The sequence below is a fragment of the Mesoplodon bidens genome, assembly GCF_964165515.1.
Source record: "Mesoplodon bidens genome assembly, chromosome: 5".
NCBI classification, from domain to species: domain Eukaryota; kingdom Metazoa; phylum Chordata; class Mammalia; order Artiodactyla; family Ziphiidae; genus Mesoplodon; species Mesoplodon bidens.
This window is the reverse complement of record NC_138161.1, coordinates 7,482,646-7,506,028: the sequence shown is the minus strand read 5'-3', so window position 1 is coordinate 7,506,028 and position 23,383 is coordinate 7,482,646. Positions and strand designations below refer to the sequence as shown.

The following is a 23,383-nucleotide window of genomic DNA, read 5'->3' as shown; positions in this document are numbered from 1 at the left end:
ATTTGGGGTACACCCCCCAACCGGGGGCTCAGCCTCACTTCCCTCTTCCTCACTCCATACCCATCAGCAAAACACATCAGTTCTACCTTCAAAATACGTCCGGAATGCAATCGCTTTTCCCAGCCCTGCATTGCAACCACCCTCATGCAGGCCTCACCATCTCCTACCCTAACTCCTGAAGGGCCTCCTAGCGATCTCGGCTTCAACACAGGAGCCAGGGAGATCCTGCTACATCTGAGGGACATCGCGTCCCTCCTTTGCTTACGGCCCCCAGCGGCCTCCTAGCTCGCTCAGAGCGAAGATCAAAGCCCCTCACTGGCCTCATGATCACTCAGCCTCATCTCCCATCACTCTTCCCCTTGGTCACTAAACATCAGCCACAACTTCAGGCTGACCTCAGGGTCTCTGCACTCACCACTCCCTTTGCCTGGAATATTCTCCTACTGGGTAACCATGGAACCTTCTCCCTCACTGACTTTGGGGCTTTACTCAAATGTCATGTTCTCAGAGGTGATCTTTTCAGGCTGCCCTTTCCAGAACTGCCACCCCCTGCCCTGCTTTAGTTTTCTTTTTTCCTTAGCATTTACCACAATCTAACCTGTTAGCCTTTAATTAGCTATCTGGTTCACTGGCTGTCTTTCCTGCTAGAAAGTGAACTTAGAGAGGCAATATTCTTGTGTATGTTTTACGACTGTATGTCAAGTACCTAAAACAGTGACTGCACATAATAGGTGCTCAGTACATACTTGTTGGATGAATGAATGACTCCGTGCATAACCAGGACGTCTGGTCCAAGATGGACCAATCAGGGAGCCCCCTTTTCTGTCATCTTCATCACACTCCAGACAGCATGCTTTTTAAATATTACATCAAAAGCATCCTGTCGTCTGATCCTAGACTGGAGTTCTTCCCAGCACACAGTGAATCTCCTTCCCAGACAACAGAGAGAGGCAAGGCCCAATCTCTCACCGTTACAGGCTCAGCCAGACAAAAGCCACTGCAGTGAGAGGCGAGCAGGGTGGCCCTCCACCTAGGCAGACAGACTTCCTGAGAGCGAACCCTCCTCTGCACTTTGTTCTCCCAGATTATCCACTCTATAGGCCACCTTTATCCAGCTCCAGGGATTCTCATTTTTTTTAATCTCCCTGGATGCTGCAACGGGACTGTGTTTCTCAGACCAGTGAGTGTCATAATCCCGGGGTAGGGGAGGGGGCTTGTTAAAGCAGGAGTGCTGGGTCCCACCCCCAGAGCTTCGGACTCAGCAGGTCTGGGCAGGGCCTGAGAATCTGAATCTCTAACGAGCTCCCAGATGGTGCTGATGCAGCAGATCTTAGAGCCCCACTTTGAAAATCAGCGCACCAGGGGACCTCTCACCCAACAGACTCCAACAATAGATTAATGACTCCAGGCGGCTCGGGTACTGGGCTAAGAGCAGGACTCATCGTGTGGCACACAGAGTCATTCAATTCCAGCTGCAGGGAGCCTCCAGGTGGGCGGCACGGAATTGCCGCGACTTCCTGGTGGGCTACCAGGAGTTTCTACCGCCTGTGGAAGGATGAAGGATGCCCAATTCCACCCGCCTGAGAGTCGACTGAATCTCCGAGACAGGGATGCTGAGAGAGAGTAAAGGCTTGCACACCATACTGCCTGCTTGTGATGGAAGACAATTTTCTCGTGGACCGTATGTGAGTATGAGTGTGCGTGTGCATGTGTGTGTGTGTGTGTGTGCGTGTTTCTTGGTCTATCTTGCCAGTCTACAGTGGCTTGACCCTTAGGAACCTCACATAGAATTAAGGCCATCAGCAGGGGGCTCGCTGGAGGTCAGGCAGTTCTGAAGCCCCAGCAGGGCCCTCTGTGAACAGCTGTTCCAGCTGGGCTGCACTGACATGTCTCCATTGTGTGAACACTTGGGGGTTTCTTGTGGGTGAGGCTGGAGTGAAGAAAGGGGAAAGGCAGGGTGTCGGGGACCGCCGAAGCTGAGAAATGATGCCTTGTGTCTACACAATGTGCAATTGGATTAGTGTCTGCAAGAATCATGTCCTCTGATATGGCAGCTGCCAAGCCAAACCCACAATTACATCCCTGTTGGCTCACAAGGCATGGTTCCTTTCTCTCCTGTTTTCCTTTTATTATTTTTTATAGAGCTGTTATAATGGCAGTAGATCTCATTTCACCACTCGTATTTCATTTCAGGAGCTTGTGTGCGCATTGGGGCTAAGGTTTTGCAGAATTCCATCACTTGCTTGGGAAATTCAGTTCCTCCCTCCTCCAAGCCTTGGCCTTTTCCTCCGAGGGTAATGGGTCGATAGGGACAGACAGGACCATTCCCAGGGACCGTATCTTATACGGAAGGAGCTAGGTCATGTTCTGGCAACGCCCAGGCTGTACAGGGGGCTCTTCCCCCCGGGGGGTGTTTGCAAAAGAGCAACAAGGGGCCACAAAGGTAACAGCCTGCACGTTCCAGCCAAAGTCCAATTTTTGACTTACGTAAACTCCCCCTGAACTTGACTTCAAGAGGCCAGTGTACTGTATGGAAGTCCACCACACAAAAGCTCAGAGCAAGGACAGTGAGGAGGAGCTGCTGGGCTGGGGGTCAGGAGATGCACTTCCTTTCTTGCTGCAGTCCCTCACTCTCAGCACCCCTGGCCTGGGGCTTCCAGGTGGTGGGTGAGGCAGCCACCACCTCCGGAAAGATGCAGAGAGGCGGCACATTTACAAGCTGCATCCTGGTCCCTGGTGCTCAACCACGCTCACTTCTGCAGTGTCTCTGCCGCGAGCCCCTCCAGGAAGGATCGCTGTCTCCATGACCTGGGTCTCTGCCCCCTGACACTTTGGGCAGAGCTGGTACAGCCAGGTGCCCATTCAAGATCTCTAGAATGAAAGCAAAGTCAATGCAGGTCCATGTTCCCTTTTATGGAACTGGAGCTGACACGTGTAAAGATCACGCCGCAAGTTGGCAAAATCTGCGGATCTGATCCCGGGCAGCCCTCTGTCTGCTGGACTCTTCTAATCCTCTAGATGAAATGGGTCTTAGGTCTGCTGATGAATTTTGAGTTTTTCCTTCCTCCATGCCCCTTCAGGCAGCCCGTTATGTTCTGAAGAGCAGACTGTGCCTCACCACCCACTTGCAATATTCCACAAGGTCACAGCCTGAAGGCCGGTCCTGTTGATCCACCAATCTGATGTGCGACACCCCCCAACACTTCCCATCCAGCCAGGCTGAGCCCCTCAGGGACAGGGAACTGGCAACCCCAGGAAATGCTGATTTGGAAATCTGAAAGGAATGGCCCCACTAACCACTGACCAGCCGAGAGGCCAGAAGCACCAGGTGCGGTCGGTTTCCTGTGTCCACCTGGCCAGGCCACTGCACTCAAGTGACTTAATCCAATGCCAATCGAGGTGTTGGTCTGAAGGTATTTCATAGATGCGGTTAACATCTACCATCCATTGATGTTAAGTAAAAGTGATTATCCTTGATAACGTGGGTGGGCCTCATCTCATCAATGGAAGGTCTAAAGAACAAAACCTGAGCTTCCCCTAAGGAAGAAGGAATTCTGCCTCAAGACTGTTGCATCTGAAATAGAGACACAGCTGTAGAGAACAAACGTATGGACACCAAGGGGGGAAGCGGCGGGGGAGGGATGGGATGCACTGGGAGACTGGGATTGACGTGTATACACTAATATGTATAAAATAATAACTAATAAGAACCTGTTGTACAAAAAAATAAAATAAATTTGAAAAAACAAAAAAAGACTGTGGGATCTCCTCCTGCTTGAGTTTCCAGCCTGCTGGTACACCCTACAGACCTCAGACTTGACAGCTTCCACAACTGTGTGAGCCAGTTCCTTACAGTCAATCTCTTCATTGTGCATTCCATTGGTTTCGTTTCTCTGGAGAACCCTGAGGGACACACCAGACCAGCCCCACTGAGCTGGATCCAGCACATGGAGCTTGGAAAAGATGGGCAGGAGCCTCTTCTACAAAGAGGATCAATACATGTCTGTGTCCTGTTCACCCAGAACATTCCACGGTGAGGGGAAGGAGAGTACTTGGTGACCAGTTGACATCTGCATCATAGCTCAGTTCCACAAGCTGTGCTCCTCCCCCCCACGCTCCTCCCCCGTCCTCCTCCCCCTCCGTGCTCCTCCCCCCCGCTCTCCTCCCCCCCGTGCTCCTCCCCCATCCTCCTCCCCCACATCCTCCTCCCCCCTGCTCCTCCCCTTGTGCTCCTCCCCCCTGTGCTCCTGCCCTCTGTGCTCCTCTCCCTTGTGCTCCTCCCCTCTGTGCCCCTCACCCCTTGCTCCACACCAGGCTTGCCATTTCCCATCAAGTTCCCAGGCAAATGCAGGCAGCCGTGCCCCCCTTCCGGGCAGTGGCTGTTGGGCCAGCACCACCGGACATCCAGGAGGAAGATGAGGACCACGACAAGGCTGACTTCCCTCAGTAGCCGCCACCAAAACACATCCCAGTTTGCTCCCAAAGCTGGAACTGCCTTTAACGATCCTCTGAGGGGAGCATTCTGAGCATCTTAGGATTCCATGAGGGCCTGAGAGTGGAAGCTACTGACGCTTCCATTGTCCCCTTGCAAGAAAACGGTCCAGTTTCTCCAAAAACGATTTCCTTTCCCAGGAAAGAGACCCTTGCCCGAGTCCGCAGCTTCGCAGCTGCCTGACAGAGGAACGGCCAAGAAGCTTTCCAAGGTCAGCCGGCCGAAGAACGCGGGCGAAGCTTTCCGGGGGCCTGTGTCTTTCTTGGGGACTTGAAGCCCCTAGGCCAGGCTCAGGGTCACCTCAAGTCCCCCCACCCATCCCAAATCCCTGTGGTGACCACCTCGGGCTGGGAAGGCGGCCCCAGGGCTTGGCCAGGAGGGCAGGTGGACATCAGCTCTTGAAAGGAAGCACAGGCCGGCATTGAAGGAACCGGTATTCACACTTCTCTCTTATTTATTTATTTGTTTGTTTGTTTGCTTACTTATTTATTCATTCATTTATTTAAATTCAGTGAGAAGGAGAGAAAGTTTCATTTCTGCAACATTGTTCTCACCTCCTCATTCAGTCTCCTTTCTGAGGCTTGCTAAATCCAGACTGGCATTCCTGGAGCTGGCCCTAGGCCAGACTCTGCAAATAAGGGCCAGGGCATGGCCCGCTCTGCTAACTGCCAGCTGGAGACCATCTCAGTGCCCTTTGCCTGAAGCTTTCTTTCCCTCTCTCTAATTATTTATCTTCCTCTTTCTCCATCTCCATCTCTGTCTCTCTCATAATCTCTCCCTTGCACACACAATCTCCCTCTCTCTCTCACACACACACACACACACACACATGCATGCACACACACACACACGTGCACACACACACACACACGTGCTGATGTATTTCCCATAGGTAGAAACTAGCCTTGGAAGAAGAACGCTTTAGAAATGCATCTTGCTCTTAATGCTCCCACCGTGACTACCCCGGCATGCATGGGATCACGTGACTCCATCAAAAAATAGAATCCATCAATGTTTACAGGGTTGGCTCCACAACTACCCTTTTATATAAACACCCTGTCTTCTTCAGAACAGGATTAACCTGCATGCCTCCAAGTCTCAGAAACAGATACAGTGCATGGTCAGTGAAACCATTCTATCAGATGCATAGGATTTACCTGTAACATATTTACATGTAATGAGGAACTGGCCAGGACTCTGGCATCCTGGACCCTATGATAGCCTTTTCTACCATGGTCCTTTCAGAAGTCTAGGAATTAGTCCCCTGATGAGGTCTAAGATGGATCTGCCTTGGCTTGAATTCCCTTTAAAGGACCAGTGTTGTAGCAAATAGGCAGCATCAGAATTATCGTTCCCACTTTCAAGAAGAAACTCGAGGCACAGAAGTGAACTGACTTCTCAGGGCCCAGGGCAGTTCTGGCCCCTCCCGTCTCCCTGTTTGGCACGTCCAGCCTCATGGTTGACATTCCCTCTGAGGGCTGTGACTTGGCACCTTCACGGACACCACACTAGAAGTTGATGCAATGGTTTCCAGTGCTTATAAAACATGACACTTATAGAAAACATATTTTGCATTAAAATACGTACGTAGCAAAAAGGGCCTATTATAGCTGTGATAGAGAGGGAAAAATGCACTGGGCGTGGAGTCCAACACCCTTGACTGGAATCCAAATTCTGAGTTGCTTTAAGTGCTGATTTGGGTTAGCCAGAAAATGCCTGAGTCTCAGTTTCCTCATCCATCAAATGGGGATAGGCATTCCTCACAGGGCTGCCTGGAGGACTGATAGGCCATCAGATGTAAAAGGGGCTTTATACATAGTAAAGCACTAAAAACTGTGAGCTGTTCTTGTGACTCTGGGCAGATCATGCAAATTTAAATGAAATTATTCTTTCTTTGTCTTGAGATTTGATACGATTCTTTCTGAATATATATGAGGTATTATATCATAATTGAAATCAACCTGACTCTTCAAAACTACATCCAAGGAAATGCTTTTGTGGGCTTCCCTGGTGGCATACTGGTTAAGAATCCACCTGCCAATGCCGGGGACACGGGTTCAAGCCCTGGCCCAGGAAGATCCCACATGCCACGGAGCAACTAAGCCCATGTGCCACAACTACTGAGCCTGCTCTCTAGAGACCATGAGCCACAACTACTGAGCCCGTGTGCCACAACTACTGAAGCCCACGTGCCTAGAGCCTGTGCTCCACAGCAAGAGAAGCCACCGCAATGAGAAGCCCCTGCTCGTTGAAACTAGAGAAAAGCCCATATGCAGCAACGAAGACCCAATGCAGACAAAAATAAATAAAATAAACAGATACATTTAGAAAAAAGAAAAAGAAATGCTTTTGACTGCCAGGGATAATACATTCGATAATTCGCTAATACATTCTAGGTGACCACAGCACTATCGTGACAAACTCAGGAGAGTTAATACTTACGGGTGACACCGGTGCTTGGTTTTAAGTGTAAGTAAAGAGGAGAAGAAAAAGCAAGCATTCAAAGAAGGTGACAGAGGAGGGAAGGTTGGGGGCGGGGGGCTGGAGGACACAGGAAGTAGGTCCATTAGCAATGTCACATGGCTTGGACATATGCTACACTGCCTGGCCACTAGCTGACACTCTCCCTCCATGAAAACAGAAGACAGCTTTACTTTCCAGGCAATAAAAACCTCAGAGACGAATTCTGCCATATGTGGGCAAGGCCCCCTCCCACAAAGCCCTCACGTCTGGGAAATGGAATTGAACATCTCATCTTCAAAGCGAGTTCTCGGTAAATGTACTACTGGTTTTACAACCTCTCTCCTCCACGCAAACCACTGGAGAACACATTTTCTCAGCAGTGCCCAGGGTTACTGTTCAATGCCCTCCGTTTCTGAAACCATCTCGGGGGGAAGTGTGATCCATTTCCACTTTGCCTTTGCAAGGGGTGGGAAAACCAGAGGTCTGGGAGAGCAAGAGGCGGCGGTCTCCTTACCTTGAGCCGTTCACCTGGTTAGGGTTACATTCCATCTTGATGGTGACCCTGGCTGGGGGTTGAGACAGCCAGTCCTGCTGAGGGACACGCGGGCTCATCTTGGATGTCTGTCCATAGTCGCTGGAGGAGGAAGCGGTCATGTCCGTCTTGGCCAGGTGCGGCGTGCCGTACGCGCACTCAAACAATGACTGGTCCTCACTCACGACAGATAGCGCTTCCTGAACACCCGAAGAAACACACATTCAGGACGTGCCAAGGGACAGTCACGCTTCAAAAAGTTGCTAACTGGGACCCCCTTTTTAGGTAGTTTTTACAGTATCCATTTCCACCTTTCAGCAGCAAAAAGGAGCTGGCTTTCTTTCCCCTAGAGATGGTAAGAGTTGGAACTGGCTGACATAGAAAAACTTCTGTGTGGGTCTCCAAACATCCCAGCCTTGACCACAGCCGTGCAGATAATACCCACTTTAATCTCAACTCAAGGAAGTTGGATTTCAAAGGTCTTAGAAGACATCCAATTTGCATGTGTCATTATTTGACAAATGCAATCTATAATTCAAGCAGACAGGGTACAGAATGGTCGTGAAGATTAAAAAAAGACATGTGACGGCTAACACCTAAGCATCTGGCAAAACTGCCACATTCCCAGGAGATTTTAAAGAAGAGCTACTTAGAAGAAGAGTGAGGGGGAAATGGGGCACCAAAGGACAAAGAGACAGAGATACAAATTTTTCCACTTCTAAGTTATTAGCTGAAATAGAGTTTCAAGTGGCGCTTCCATGATGGTGAACATCTGGATGATAAATGAACCAAAAAAAAAAAAAAAAGCTGTGAATTAGCCAGAGGTCTCCAAATACCAAGATGTTTAAAATATCTAGATCACTGACTAGCTCTTTTTTTTTTTTCCCTTACTTTCTATTCCTATCTTTGCTCATTCTGCATGATTTGGTGAGAAGAAATAGAAATGTGTCATTGCTGGAGCATTCTTCTGTGGTTTTAAGTCAAACAAGTGGTTAGCCTATGGCTAGGCTGACATTCTACAGCCAAATCAGCAAAGGCAAATTCGATTGGGAAATTTCAGCTACTTGAATGACACAGTGTGCAGCAACTAAAAGGATAACTACGAGACCGTCCAATTTTGCTTTCTGTAACCGAAAGAGAAATCCATGTGGTAGTTCATGTTTATTTCAGTCCTTGGACACCCTCGGTACTGCTATGCAGCTGGTGAGAAGCAAATGCTGTCTGGGTCACACATGTTTTTTAAATGGAAACTTTGGAGCCAGTGGGGACTGTGGAGACCTTCTTGTCCAAACTCCTCATCCCCCAAATGGGAAAATCTGAGACCCAGAAAGGTCAAGACCTCACCTTGAGGCGAGCTGCCCAAGATCAAGCAGGGAATTAGTGAGGACACTGGTGAGTGTTTTATCTTCTGTTCCCTCGTATCCCCACAGCCTAGGATGCCCTTCTTATATTCCTTGGTTTCCGATAATTGTCTACATTAGCACTCCTTTCTTATTCTTTGAATTGATACTTAAATAAGTAAGGATGCTCCCCCCAACCCCGTTAATAATAGAGCCTTATGAAGCAGCCTTTCTAAGACAGAAGCCCCCCCCCCTTACGCAGAAGTGTCCGAATCTTTAGGGAACACATGCGATTTCAAAAACACCCCCAATCCAGTTGTCCTCCCCCACTCCATCCCCCATCAACCCAGGGACCAACTTCTTCATCGCTCCCAAGTACATGAACTTCACTGCCAGGCACGCTGTGCTGTGAACCAGTGAGCAGGGAGAATCAAAAGGAACAAACGCAAGGCTCTGGCTCTCAGAGTGGAGGCCAGGTGTCTGTGTATGGATAACCACCCCCCGCCACCCCCCACCGTCACGGCATCTCTAAAATCTCTTAGAATCGCAGCCCTGTGACAGTTTGGGAAAGAGTAAGCTGGGGGTTTTTAAACAATAACTCAAAATGTACAAAAGAGCCAGAATCAGGCACAAGGCAGAAAAAAAAAAAAGTAAGGCATCTTGAACCGCCAGCAAAAGGAAACGCATCAACAAACAGATGGCAACAATCCGAGAAATGGGCACAGTAGATTCGGGGGAGCCTGAGTCACGTGGCTCTCTCTTCTGGTCACAAACGGAGTGAGGGGATGTAAGGAATCTAAACTCACAGACATGGGTTTAAAAGTCAAATCGGCACCACGGACTTCGTGTAGTCTTGCTAATTAATAAAGGCAAAATTATAGCTTCTTCAATAAACTGTGCAAGACAGGGTCTCCTTTCCCATCGCAGCACTGGATGGAATGGTTTTACACACTCAGGGCCAAAAACGAGGCTGAAGGCTGCCTCCATTCTCCTGCAGGGTCCTGCAGACTCCACCAAGCCTCGGAGGGGAACACCATGCTATGTAATGTCAGCGTTGGCTCACCGGGGAAGAGAAACATGAATAAATGCGTGATGTGTATCAGAAATTGGCAGAAACAGGTTAGATGTAAGGGGCAAGCGAACCTTTAAATCACAAATGAGAAAGAAAATGGCTTTCACAACGAAAAGAGTAACAATGTTCAAATATGAGTATCTCCCCAAGATAAAGTAGGATATTCTCACAAACACAACCAATGACCAAATAAATGTACCCTAAGATTTAAAAACTGGACCAAAATACTAGAACTGAAACAAGGCTTCAGTGTGTGTTTGCAGGGGGAGGAACCCATTCTCACATCTGGCAAAGCATTTTTTCACCACATGGTTTTCTAAAGAAAGAAATCAAAGTTAATTGAGATCAATTTAGGGAAAAAAAATCTACAAACGCTAGAGATAAGGGGGGGACACACAGTTTTTCTTCGTATCTTAAAATTCTCCTCCAAGTTAGTACTGAATAAAAGTGAGAAAGGCCATATACTTCAGAATATCAAAAGTTGCTTTTGTTCGCTAGAGGAGAAGCAGTCTAAAAATGAGGACGCTTCAGGATAAACGTTTCATTTCCAAAGGGGTGAAACACAGTCCATATTCTGGAAAGAGAGCGCATGCCCCAAAGTGATGCTAATTAAACCAAGGCAGGCAAGCACCTAGGGTTAAATACAAGTCAGGAAAAGGAAACAAACAAATAAATAAATGGAATATGTCTCTCTCTCTCTCTCTCTCTCTCTCTCTCTCTCTCTCTCTCACACACACACACACACACACACACACACACACACTAACTTAGCACATCTGAACAATGGAGGAGTAAAAAGAAGCTGAAGGGTGGTCTTCAGAGACCTGCTTCAAACAAAGATGACCACGAAAATTAACTGTTGTTCTTTAGAAGCAAACAAATGCTATGTACCAACAGCATGCCTTTGTTCACCCACTTGACTTTGTATATTACATGTAGGTTTCATCATCCCTTTGGTTGCAGTATGACTGACAGAGGCTGATGCATAGGATTCTCCCGCCCCAGCAGCCCTGGGACTTCAAAGCAGGGAAAGGATCTAGCCTAGTAGGATTAAAACCAGAATGGATCGCTACACACAGGCTGGTAACCAGGAACACATGAGTCCCTCAACTGTAGCTCTGCAAGTGACTCTCCCTGGCCTCGACGGATGCTGTCCCTGCTTCCCTGCCGTCTGGCTTCCCTCCTTGTCTGTGGTCATCTCACCTACCTACCCGCCTACCTGCCAAAGCTGTCGGCAGATGCCTTAGTTAACATTGTATGGCTTATTCCTTCAGCACCTTCGGCCAGCCGCGGGGACTTACTTGCGAACTGCTTTGGCTGCTTTATGACAGAGAATTCAAAAAAAAGTCCAAACCTGGCAGCAATGTGGCATAATTAATTAATATGCCCGCCTCTGTGTTACCATAAAAAGACATGAACTTTAGATTGGTGTGTGCTTGTGTGCGGGGTGTTTTTTTCTGTAGCTCCAGGAAAGCTGGGATATTCTGATGTGCCCAGTGGCAGGCTACCAATGCCATTTTTCATGACCTTATGAGAAAGGCATAAATTCTAAGCGAACTGCCCCCAAACAAAAGGGACCGTCGTGTTAGTATACAATGTTTATTATTTCATTTGAATACTGAATGCACCAATAACATGTGAGGACCACTCCTTTGGACTTTGGTCATCACAGTTGACTGACAGTTCTAGAAAGTGAAGACAACTCAACTAGATTATATTTCATACATGAGACTAAAATATGATTCTATTTTTAAGTAACTAGATTTGGGTACAACAAAGGTTCCAAAATGCTTAGATTTTTAAAAAAAATTAGAAGTCGAATGTACTTTTAAGCATACTGACATTTCCAGCAAATGATTTCAGAGAGCCTAAAACAGATGAATTTTTTCCTGTAACAGATGAATAGTTTGAGAGGCTCCTATGTTTCCAGCAAAAGAATTATAAAATAAGGGTCTGGCCTCAATTTTGCTCTTAACTTTTGATCCCCATGGTTCATAAAAACACTGAAATGTCAATCCAGAGAACCCAACATACTTAAATTTTCATGAAAATCTGGGCGTGGTAAAATGTTGAAACTAAGAAAGTCTTAAAGAATGATCGGCTCTCTTTCACAGCTGGAGCCAGTGAAGCATCCAGAGTGAAATGATCCTTACGTTGTTCCCCAAAATCCAGAGGACAGCCAGGACTAGGTGTCCAGAGAACAGGATTCCCAAATTGACCCTCAGTTTCCTCAAGTCTTAGGTGCCTCAAATAGTTATGAAAAACAAATGGAAAAACTAAGTGGAAGAAGCATGTTAAAGTTATGGTCATGCTTTAGAAACAAAATTCTTATAGAAGTCTTTGGTATCACAATACACTTTAGGAAGCCAAGGTCATCTTAAATCAATAGTCTGCCTTTCCCCCCGACATGTAACCAATCAGAATCTGGAACATCACATAACTGCTTACACTGCGATGCATAAGACATCTTTTTTTTGGTTTGTTTTTGGGTTTTTTTTTTTTTTTTGCAGTACGTGGGCCTCTCCCGTTGCGGAGCACAGGCTCCGGACGTACAGGCTCAGCGGCCATGGCTCACGGGCCCAGCCGCTCCGCGGCATATGGGATCTTCCCGGACTGGGGCACGAACCTGTGTCCCCTGTATCAGCAGGCGGACTCTCAACCACTGTGCCACCAGGGAAGCCCGAATAAGACATCTTTTAGCCACATTCTCTTGACTCATAAACAGCTGATCCATCACATAATAAACCAGGTTATCTTGGTAAGCGCTTCATATGCAGTATCCCTTTGAATCTTATTACACTGATTTTAAGATACACCTTTTTTCACATTTTACGAGCTCTGAAACCTGGATGCATCTCACCATCGATGGCATGTCATGGGTTACTGGCAGCATTTCTTCTCCTTTGATGGCCGGTAAAATAATGGTTTGTTTTATCATCAGTGACATCTTAATTTTATGAAATACAGTCCTGACAGTAGTCTTATAAGGTCAGGTGGCATTCCTGCCCACAGGTGAGAAAGCAGGACTGGGAAGAAGAGTAATGTCAACATGAGGACAAGGTAGCAGCAGCGTTCGTGTCGGGAAGTGGAATCCCTCCCTGAGGCTGTACACGCGCCACTCTGGGTGTGACGTGGAGGAAGAACAGGCTGGGCTGAGACGGAGGTCCGATGCACAGTGCTTCACCGCCTTGTCACAGCTGTGGAAAGAGCAGAGCTGCCAGTGCAGACAAGAGATGGAACCACCTAGAAAGAGAGCGGCTGGTGGAGGGAAGAGGTGGGAGAAGGCTGAGGGGATAAGTGCCCAGAATCCCAGGACGTCGATGGAATTAAAGGATCAGGAGAGTAAGTGGAAAGCCTGTTGGAAACTAGGAGGGAAATTCCTAAGTACAACACGCTCTCTTATGAGGCTAAAAGCTATGCAGCCATAGGTCCCAGATACATGTAATTAGCCTTCCTTATTTAATAGTTTAAATCAACAACCTGTTCTTTTCATCGGTTAATCAGATAATTCAGACCCAAAGTGATGGCCGTGTATTGGGGTGTGTGTTCATTGCAGGTGGAGGCCTGGCTTCCCAATCAGTACTGCAAGGGAAGAATAGGGCAGGTAGGAGCACCATTTATAAATATGTTAGAGCCAGTGCACGCGGTGGCCTTAAGTGGATGTCTGCAGACCTAATGATACTGGAAAACTATTTATTAGGCTGTCTCAAGCCCAACTGTTTATAGCTTCTCTTCAAGGCAGAGTGCATGCGGTAGATGCTTCTGGAAAGTCTACTCCTAATCACATTCAGAGGAGAAAAAAAGCAACACAAATACGTCTGTAGGAAAGACGTCCACTCCATGTGCCCATCAAAAGGCCAGTCCTTCCAGAATTTTATTCTCAACATGTATATTTTGGCATTTGAATATTGCCAACATCTCATGGGACGAGAAACTTCCTCTGACTGGTATCTTTTAATTACGACACACAAAAAAGCCAAACATCGTGAGTTAAAAGATGCATTGTCAGGCTGAGTGGGAATCATTTTGCCCCGTCTTGATATTATTTTCTTTCCTTAATTCTTCAGTGGAGGAAACATTAAAATCATATATTAAATGCAGCATCTAGCTTTGTGCTCACGTTTTTCTCATTTAACACATTGCTATTTTAGTCCTTCAAAAATATAAAAATCTTGGATTAACCTCAAAGGAAAAATGTATGTAGGCAAATGAAGTCCATCTAAAGAGACTGTTTCCCCAATGTGGTATCGCTTCAGTATCAAACACGTTTACAACTGCAGTACCAGCCCAGCGCTAAGAGAATGAAACCCAGGACTAGTGCAGAGATACAGACATACAAATATATTCATATACATGCATACACATACATATTCATGCACACATATATGCATGTTCACACACGTCAATTTCCACATACATGCATATACACACGTTCGTATACACATACATTCACACATACATGCATATTCATATGTACATACACACACATAAACATAGACACATATTTTCATACACATGCATATTCATACACACATGCAGTCATATACATACATACACACAGTCATACACATATACACATACATATTCAAGTATACATATACACACATACATATGTGTACACACATACATGCATATTCATACACATATACGTGCATATTTACATACACACATACCTATTCATAGACAGACATTTACATGCACATATATATATATCTATCCAGCTATCTCTCCATCCTTACTATCTTTGCTCATCGAGCACTTTAGAGGACCTGTACACAGTCCTTATTGGTCAGCAGAGCCCCTAGGGAAGATGGTGCCTAAATGATGTAGAAAACCAGGATTCTTCCCTTTTTGCCTTGCCTTGTTTCTTTCTCAAACTCGAAGGTGCTTTTCCTCCCCTCAGCAAATCCCTTCAAGAAAAGACTGGTCTGGAAACCAGCCTCCTTATGACCTTCCGATGAATTTCCCTGCTCTGAACTCACCGGATTTCTCCTTGGCTCTGAGCAGCGTAGCCAGTCCTGGGAATTCTCTTGCTCACATACTTCTGCCCCAACTGCTGCCTTTATGAAGATATGAGCATTTCCAGGGCAGGATCCTGTGTGTGTGTGTGTGTGTGTGTGTGTCCCTAGCATACAAACAGCTTCTTAACATCACATTTTGTTGATGCTCCTGTTAACCACAGAACTAAGTCATGAAATTACATGAAAAAGCCCCATCGTAATGCTGTAGGTCCAGAAACTGTTTTCACATCAAAACAAAGGAAAATATACTTGTGAGATGAAGTGTGCAGCCAGTGACCAGGAGTTTGGAAGCTAATCGCCCTGGCACTATACCCTCAGCCATATGATCCTGGAGCACATTACTGCAGGGTTTTACCTGAAATCTACGTAGGCTTGAACTAGGGACTCTGCATAGTTAGGCAACATATGAAATAAATAAGACTTCCTAGGAAATGAACATTAGCAAAGCAGGGAGAGAAGCATTCAATGGCTAAGTGCAAATCCTAGAACTCTTGCGGAGACTGGAGCATTGTAGAAAAATGTCAAGGAGGGAACAGTTAGGTTCCACATAAGGAGAACTAGATTTCAATGAACCTCAAAAAATGAGAAACCTAACAAACATAATTTTAAAACAACCCTTCTGTTTACTTTCTCAGTTCTATGCAGATGCTCTTTGAAACATCTGAAAGGAGGGTGAGATAGGAATATTTAGCCTGGCAATCAGAGGGTACAAGGTTTCAGGCATGCAAGATGAGTTAAGTCCCTGGGTTCTACAGCACAGCATCCTGCTGTAGTTAACAATTCTGTATCATATACTCACAAATTTGCTAAGAGAGTAGATCTTATGTTAAGTGTTCTTATCACAAAAAATATATAAAATAAAGGGGGAAGGAGGAAGCTTTCGTCGGTGATGGATATGTGTATGGCACTGATTGTGGTAATGGTTTCATATGTAGAGACTTATCTCCAAACTCATTAAGTTATAAACATTGAATACTGTACAGCTTTTTAGTACGTCAATCAAGCCTCAGTAAAGTCATTTTTGAAAAAACAAAAGAAACAATGCATAAGTGATGTTAATAGCGTCTTTGTTTTCCTACAAAGAAACACATTTTCCCCCCATAGGCTTCTTTCCTTCTTTACAGATGAATAAAAAAGTGTAAAAACATGTGTGGAAACATCCTGTTTGTGTGTTTTAAGTTGGAATGAGTGCAAAGAATGCAGTCACTACCCCCTTCAGATCCTTCTGCGCCCTCTTGGGTTTTGTGGGGGGCGGATTCTACTCCTGACTTTCCATACTTGTTTGTGTTTTTCTAATCATTGTCATCACGTGACACTCAGAGACTATTCATCAAAAGCCTTCATCTTATCTGTATCTCATTTGAAATAATTCATTTGAGATGAAAAGATGATTTGCTTTTCACTTTGATCACCAAATTTAGGATAAACAATGGAGATGCACCAAAATGTCAGAGACAGCACGGTAGAGCATGGTGGCCACTGGACTGGGGCTCCAAAGACCTGAGGTGGAAGCTGCCCTTGGTCACTGGGTCACCCTGGGACTTCCACAACCCCACTCTGCTCCAAATTTAGTCCCACATGAGCTGCTGAGGGCTTGTTACAGATGCAGAGTCTGCGTGTCTGCAGCCCTGCTGAATCAGAACCCACGTCATAACATGAACCTGGCACACTCGCATATTCAAGTTTAAGTCCTGCTGCCTTATCCTTGCTTGAGTCTCAATTTCTTCAACTATGAAGGTGATGTTGATAACAGCTGCCCCAATCCCAACCAGGGCTCCCAATGGGCTCAATGAGCTAGTGTATGTAAAAGGTTTTATAAGCCTTAATGTTGCATTTCAACTATCATCCCATCCTAGAAAGTTGATGTGAATGACCCGAATTCTCCATGTGGTTCAAGACAGTGGTTTGGACTATCCGTTTCAAATCCTATTCTTCTAACAAGCCACATGCCAGGAAAAGTACATCGTCTCTTGTATGTCATTAGTCCCTCATTCTTTGTTAAGTACTAAATTTAAAAGTCAGGTATCTTTATCTAACATGGGGAGAAAGATGAGCTGGCATCTTTGCTTTTATTGTCAAGAGCATTTAGTCCAATGTGATTTAGCCTTTATGGTGCCCGGTCCAGTTTGTACATGGGTTTTTGGTTGTAATTCTACATTAGTTTGTTGGATGTCGATTAAATGTAAGTTTTGTGTGGGAAGGGATCTGGATTCCCTGTTGAAAACTGTGGCCTCAACAGCTGGTACGTTCCCTGGCATGTTGCTGTTCTCTATAAAATGAGTGGATGAATGGATGAATAGATGAAGGAATGAATGGATGAATATACCACGTTCTCATAACACAATTCCTGTTCATTTCCCTAAAATTGCACATGGCACACAGCTGATGTTCCTCAAACTCCCCAAAAAAGTCTTCTCTTCCAGGATGTGGGATCCATGATGCTTTTCATCTTAACTTTCCCTAAAACCTCATGAGATTTTTAACAAACTTGGACAAGGAAGTGATTCTATGGCAGTCTTGCTAAGAAGCTCACGGAACTCTTTTACTCTTCCGATTTCTGAAGCTCACTCACCCAGGTTGGGTTGCAAGCGATTCAGGTTCCAAGAGGCACAGAGGACCCTCAGAAGGGCACTGCCACGCCCACAGGGTGACAAAGTCATTAGCAGTTTTCCTCTATTGGAACAGCCCTCTCTAAACCCCAAGGGAGAGATGGCACATCATACCTCTCACCTCCAGGAGCTCCATGAAAACAGGCAGCTCTATGCTTGGCCTTTTCAAAACATACATTCAGACGCTAAAAATACAGTGCACTGCACATCTGGAATGTGTCTCATCCATGAATCTCTGACACATGGATTCACTGTTTTCGAGAAAATTCCAAGAATTTTATTCATGAGAAAATTTTGGCACAATAGGAAACGCTGGCAAGCAGAAGATAGCAGCAGCAGATGTGCTGGCCTCCGCCCCCAGGCCTGCGGCTGGTTCAGCCCGTTTGCATCAGGTACCTATCTCAGGCCTTCAAACTTCCAACTCAAAATTCCCCATAAAAGAGAGAGGCCTTAAGTTTATTAAGTGATGCGGTTCCCCACACATGGGTGCACGGTACCAGATGCACTCTGCAAGTGTCGGGATGGGCACGTGGGAATTTAAAAGGAGCAACAGGAACACAGGGTCGCTGGTGTGAGATGCAACTGCTCCCTGAGCCTCGGGCCCTGCAGCCACGGCCTCCTCATCTGTTAAATGAGGGTCTGGTCTCCTGATGTTTCCTGAGGTCCCTCCTTGCACCAAGATGAAATCTACTGTATTTAACTCGTGACATTCTCTTCCTGCCGGGGCCAAACCACAGGCCCCACCTTCTCCATCTCTGAGCAGCTATGTGCCTAAGGGGAAAACCTATCACCTGGGGAGCTGCCGCAAGTTCCTACGAGTTCAGGTTCAGAGTGAACTGTGGGCTCTTTCCAGGCTGCCCTGGGTTTTCATTTCCTCTGGATAACTTCTTCCACGCCCGTGGTGGGAGGGTAGTCAAGAGTCTGGGAGCTCATTTCATGTCTTCAACTGCCATTAGGACCTAATCTCCTGCACGGGAACTCTGGGTCTGTTCAGAAAACACATCAGCAACAATAAAATACAGTTCTACTAACAGAAAGTCTTACAGAGACTGGGACTCTCGTAGCGGGAGGGAGCATATGTAAGAAGCCCTCACTTTTCCCAAGGTGCTCCAGGGACCTCCTTCCTCTCCTTTCCATCCTCATTCCCAAATAACTGTTGTCAAGGGCCATGCAACGTATAAAGCAGACGCGAACACGAACGTTTTCTTTTTCTTAGACGCCAACTCCCATGGTGCAAAGAGCCGAGAGCTCCCCCACGGTGAGGGTCCAGTCCTGCCAAGTCTCACTTCGGCTCCACGGATGATGACGCCTCTGTCCCTGGGGCTGGGAGGCTAAGCCTGTGCTTTGCACCAGATTTTCCAGCACATAAATCCGTGCTGGTGGCTGCACAGGAAGGGGACCCAGGAGCTAGGGTATCATGACCTTTGTTCCCGCTCTGCGCTGAGCTCAATCTCCGCCTATCATGTAGTTCAGGGCACGAGAGAGGACCCCGTCATCAGAACACTTTTCATGCACCAACCAGCTGGTTGCCAGCGAGACCTGATTTTTACAACTCTGGGAGTGTTGATCTCAAAACCTAATACGTTTGAATTATGCACTGTAAACTCGTCCAACAATTTCAAACTACGCATACGTATATCATATGCAATGAGGCTCTCCTGAGCCCCTCTGTGAATTGGTCTCTTTAAAAATCTGTAGATCTGTTCCTACCAAAACCACTCTAACCTGCAGAAAAGCTTGGTGGCCTGAAAATCTTCATGATGTCTACCCCAGGGTCTAAACTTCGGTTTTTATTTTATTTTATTTTTTTATTTTTTTTTTTTTTTCCTGTACGCGGGCCTCTCACTGCTGTGGCCTCTCCCGTTGCGGAGCACAGGCTCCGGACACACAGGCTCCGCGGCCATGGCTCGCGGGCCCAGCCGCTGCGCGGCATGTGGGATCTTCCGGGATAGGGGCACGAACCCGTGTCCCCTGCATCGGCAGGCAGACTCTCAACCACTGCGCCACCAGGGAAGCCCCTAAACTTCGGTTTTTAGATCGCCTCTTTACTTGGACCTCTTTACTTGTTATGCTGAATCCCCAGGGAGGAAGCAGAACCATGAATGTCCATGTCTACCCACCTTTTCCAGGAGAAAGAGGAAGTTTCCAGGGCTCAGAACTGTGTGCAGTGTCATATACATGTACAGGCACAAAGAGAGCTGCTGGACAGGTGAGGGGTCTGTGCAGATGTATCTCCTTTCTGAGGGGGTGGAGTTTCCTGTCATCCACCCATCTAATTTGTATAATGAGCCTTATGGGGCAGGGGCACATCTACTTAAAAGGGCAACTTACTTAGCACAAAAGATGATTTGCTGTCCTGTCTTCCAGTCTGGTAGACTTGCACTGATCACTATTTGCAAGCACAGGGACACTTTAAAAATTAAAACAAGGTGTAAAGAACTGTGAATTAGAACCTTGTTTTTCAAAGTCTGATCCTTGGACCAGCAGCATCAGCATCACCTGGGACTTTGTCAGAGAAGCAGAATCCCAGGCCCCACCCCAGAGCTACTGAATCAAAACCCTATTCAACAAGATTCACAAGGGGAATGGCAGGCACATTTAAGTGTGGAGAACTGGGTGAGAAGGTGGTAAGTTTCCCAAAAGAAAGAAAAGGCAGGGCTGGGTGGGAAGGGGGAGGAGGAGAGGGCAGGCTACTGTTTTTAATTAGAGTGGTCAGGGAGGCCTTCTTGGAGGAGGCGAGCCCTGAGGAAACTTGAAGGAGGCCCAGCGATAACAGAACAAGGCCAGAGGTGGTTTGAGGGTGGGACACAGGGATCAGGAACAGCCAAGGAGGAAGTATTGTCACAGGAGAGGAGGGACAGGAAGCCCTAGCAGTGGACAAGGAGGTGAGCCAGTTGAGGCTGGGGGTCGTTGGCAGGATCTGGGCGGTACTGGGAGTGAAATGGGAGCCTCTCTAGATGTCTTGGCTAAAAGCCCAGGGATTGTCTTCTTTCCTAAGATATACTAATATTTTCCACCTCGTATGGGCTCTGCAAAGAAAATACTTTCTATCTTTTGAGTTTTATTATTTTCTTTTTTTTAAACTTTTTATTTTATATGGGAGCACAGCCGATTAACAACGTTGTGATAGTGTCAGGTGCACAGCAAAGGGACTCAGCCGTACATGTACATGTATCCCCTCCCATCCAGGCTACCATATAACACTGAGCAGAGTTTCCTGTGCTATAGAGTGAGTTTTATCATCGGGTTGGCCAAAATGTTTGTTCGGTTTTAAGTAAAAATAAAAGACATTTTTCATTTTCACCAAGAATCGTATTGAACAATGGATTCACTAACACAACGAACTTTCTGGCCGGCCCAATATTTTCAAAGCTCAATGTGACCTGCACGCATATATCGTGCACACCACGTGTACACCAAAAGCCACACCTCACAAAATGTTACGGCCATCCTTTGCTCCCCATGCAGTGGGGGCTCCTGTTCGTCACCATACAGAGAAACTGTGGGAATTCAGAATATGTGTTTTCCATTCAGAGAGTCTGTAAATGGCCATGACCGCTGTTAAAAGGTTTCGCACAGACAGGAAATACCTCCCTGAGGCGCCTCTGCCCCCACCACTCTAACGGGCAGCCTCAGGGAGCCCCACCTCTGGAATCAAGAGGAAACACAGAACCAAAAGGATCAATCCCCTGCTCCCAAGTCAGCTGTGTGAGGCCCGCAGATCCTGGCAGCTCTGGTGGCAAATGACAGGCCAGAACATCACTTCCTGCTGGGCACACCCCCCCTGCCCCATGCTGGACTGAAAGTTTCAGGGCTTGAGCAGGGATACAGATGACCAGGTATTTCCTCTTTAAACACAAGGATAAGCTTGCTTCGGGAAGGAGGCATTTAGAAGAATGGTTTACTGTCCTTGCCGGTGGAGAACCCTACTTTTCCGAGCTCTATCTGGTGGAAAGTGCCTCCTGGTTAATAATGGGCCACTTCCCTTCTGCTGCGGAATCTTCTCAAGTCATCAACAGAGGCCTCGTAGCCATCTCTGAATCCAATCTCGACATTCAGTGTACAGTCTGTGTATGAGTTTTCTAGGGCTGCGAAACCAAATACCACAGACTAGGGGGGCTGAACCGACAGAAACTCATTCTCTCACAGTTCTGGAGGCCAGAAATCCCAACTCAAAGTGTGGGCAGGGTTGGTTCCTTCTGAGGGCCATGAGCGGCTCCAGGCCTCCCTCCCTAGCTTGTAGACGGCTGTCTTCTCCCAGGGCCTTCACAGAGTCTTCCCTCTATGCATGTCCGTATCTGCGTCCAAATGTCCCCTTTTTATAAGGACATGGCCATATTGGTTTCAGGCCCAACCTCATGACCTCATCTTGATGACCTCTGTAAAGACCTGATCTCCAAACATGATCACATTCTGAGGTTCTGGAGGTTAGGACTCCCACATATGAATTTAGGGGCACGCAATTCAACCCGTAACAGGGCAGAGAACGTGTCCATTTTCTTTGGGGGGCTGCTGTGCGGCTCGCGGGATCCTAATTCCCCGATCAGGGATTGAACAGGGGCCCCAGCGGTGAAAGCGCAGACCACTGGACCGCCAGGGAATCCCAAGAGAATGTGTCCATTTGATTCACTGCCTAGCACAGTGCCAGGTACCAGAATAAGAACAATAAGTCAGTGGTTCTCAAAGTGTGTTCCAGGAACCCCCTGGGGTCCCAAGACCCTTCCAGGGAATCTGCTGCTCGACAGTTTTCATGACATGCTAGGATGTTATTTGCATCTTCCCGGCTCATCCTCTCACAGGTGTACAGTGAAATTTTCCAGAAGCTACAGGACATGTGATAGTACAACAGATTGACTGCAGGGGCAGATATGAGAATCCAGCTGTCAGCTGTTAAGCCAGGCATTGAAGAGATTTGCAAAAATGTCAAACAATGTGACTCTTCTTACTAAATATCTTTTTGGAAAATATAGTGATTTTTCATCGCCATGTGTTATTTAAATGAACATAGAATGGGTTTATTACTGTTATTCTAAAATGAATTCATTAATAAATATTTAAAGAACATCTCAATTTTTATTTCTAATTCAGTGGACATCAACAGATATAACCCATATCAACCACTGCCCTTTAGTGTCCTGAGGCATTTTTCAGGGTGTCAAGGATCCTGAGACCACAAGTTTGAGGACCACTGCTGTACAGAGGTAAACTGGCTAGGACCTGATCTTTCTTCTCTGAAGTAACCCACAGTCTTAGGGTGATAAGACGCTTCATAAAGAACATATTTTTGGTAGCTAAGTGCCACAAAAAAGGAAGCTTGTTGGCCATCCCCTTAGGTTGACAACAGAGGGTTCTCATTAAGAAAAAAAGAAAAGCTGGGCTTCCCTGGTGGCGCAGTGGTTGAGAGTCCGCCTGCCGATGCAGGGGACAAGGGTTTGTGCCCCGGTCCGGGAAGATCCCACATGCCGTGGAGCGGCTGGGCCCGTGAGCCATGGCCACTAAGCCTGCGCGTCCGGAGCCTGTGCTCCGCGACAGGAGAGGCCACAGCAGTGAGAGGCCCGCATACCGCAAAAAAAAAAAAAAAAAAAAAAAAGAAAGAAAAGAAAAGCTGATCTCGATCTAGTGATGTGTTCAATTTGGAATATAAGAACTTAAAACACCAAGAGTTGGAAGGGATCAGCATTTTTTTGCCTCTCAAGTGATCTGCCAAGTGTTGGCCCCAGACCCCCTAACACTGGACAGAATCTATGAAAGAGGCAGGTTGCCCACCCCCGCCTAGCTACAAACTACCTACAAACGTCTATTTCCAGCTGAGCCTTCTTGAAAGTGGCAAGCCTCTTGGCAAAACAAGAGGAGG

The 23,383-nt window shown here is 46.8% G+C and overlaps 1 protein-coding gene across 8 annotated transcripts in view; it reads right to left on the bottom strand.

The window, feature by feature from the left end:
• The window catches only part of ERG (ETS transcription factor ERG), a 281,996-nt gene that overhangs the window by 55,281 nt on the left and 203,332 nt on the right, over positions 1-23,383 (bottom strand). For all 8 annotated transcript variants that reach the window (XM_081234462.1, XM_081234461.1, XM_081234466.1 and 5 more), the window contains one exon: positions 7,470-7,687. In XM_081234462.1, coding sequence (XP_081090588.1) covers positions 7,470-7,687 — 218 coding nt within the window. The remainder of the gene's footprint in view (positions 1-7,469; positions 7,688-23,383) is intronic.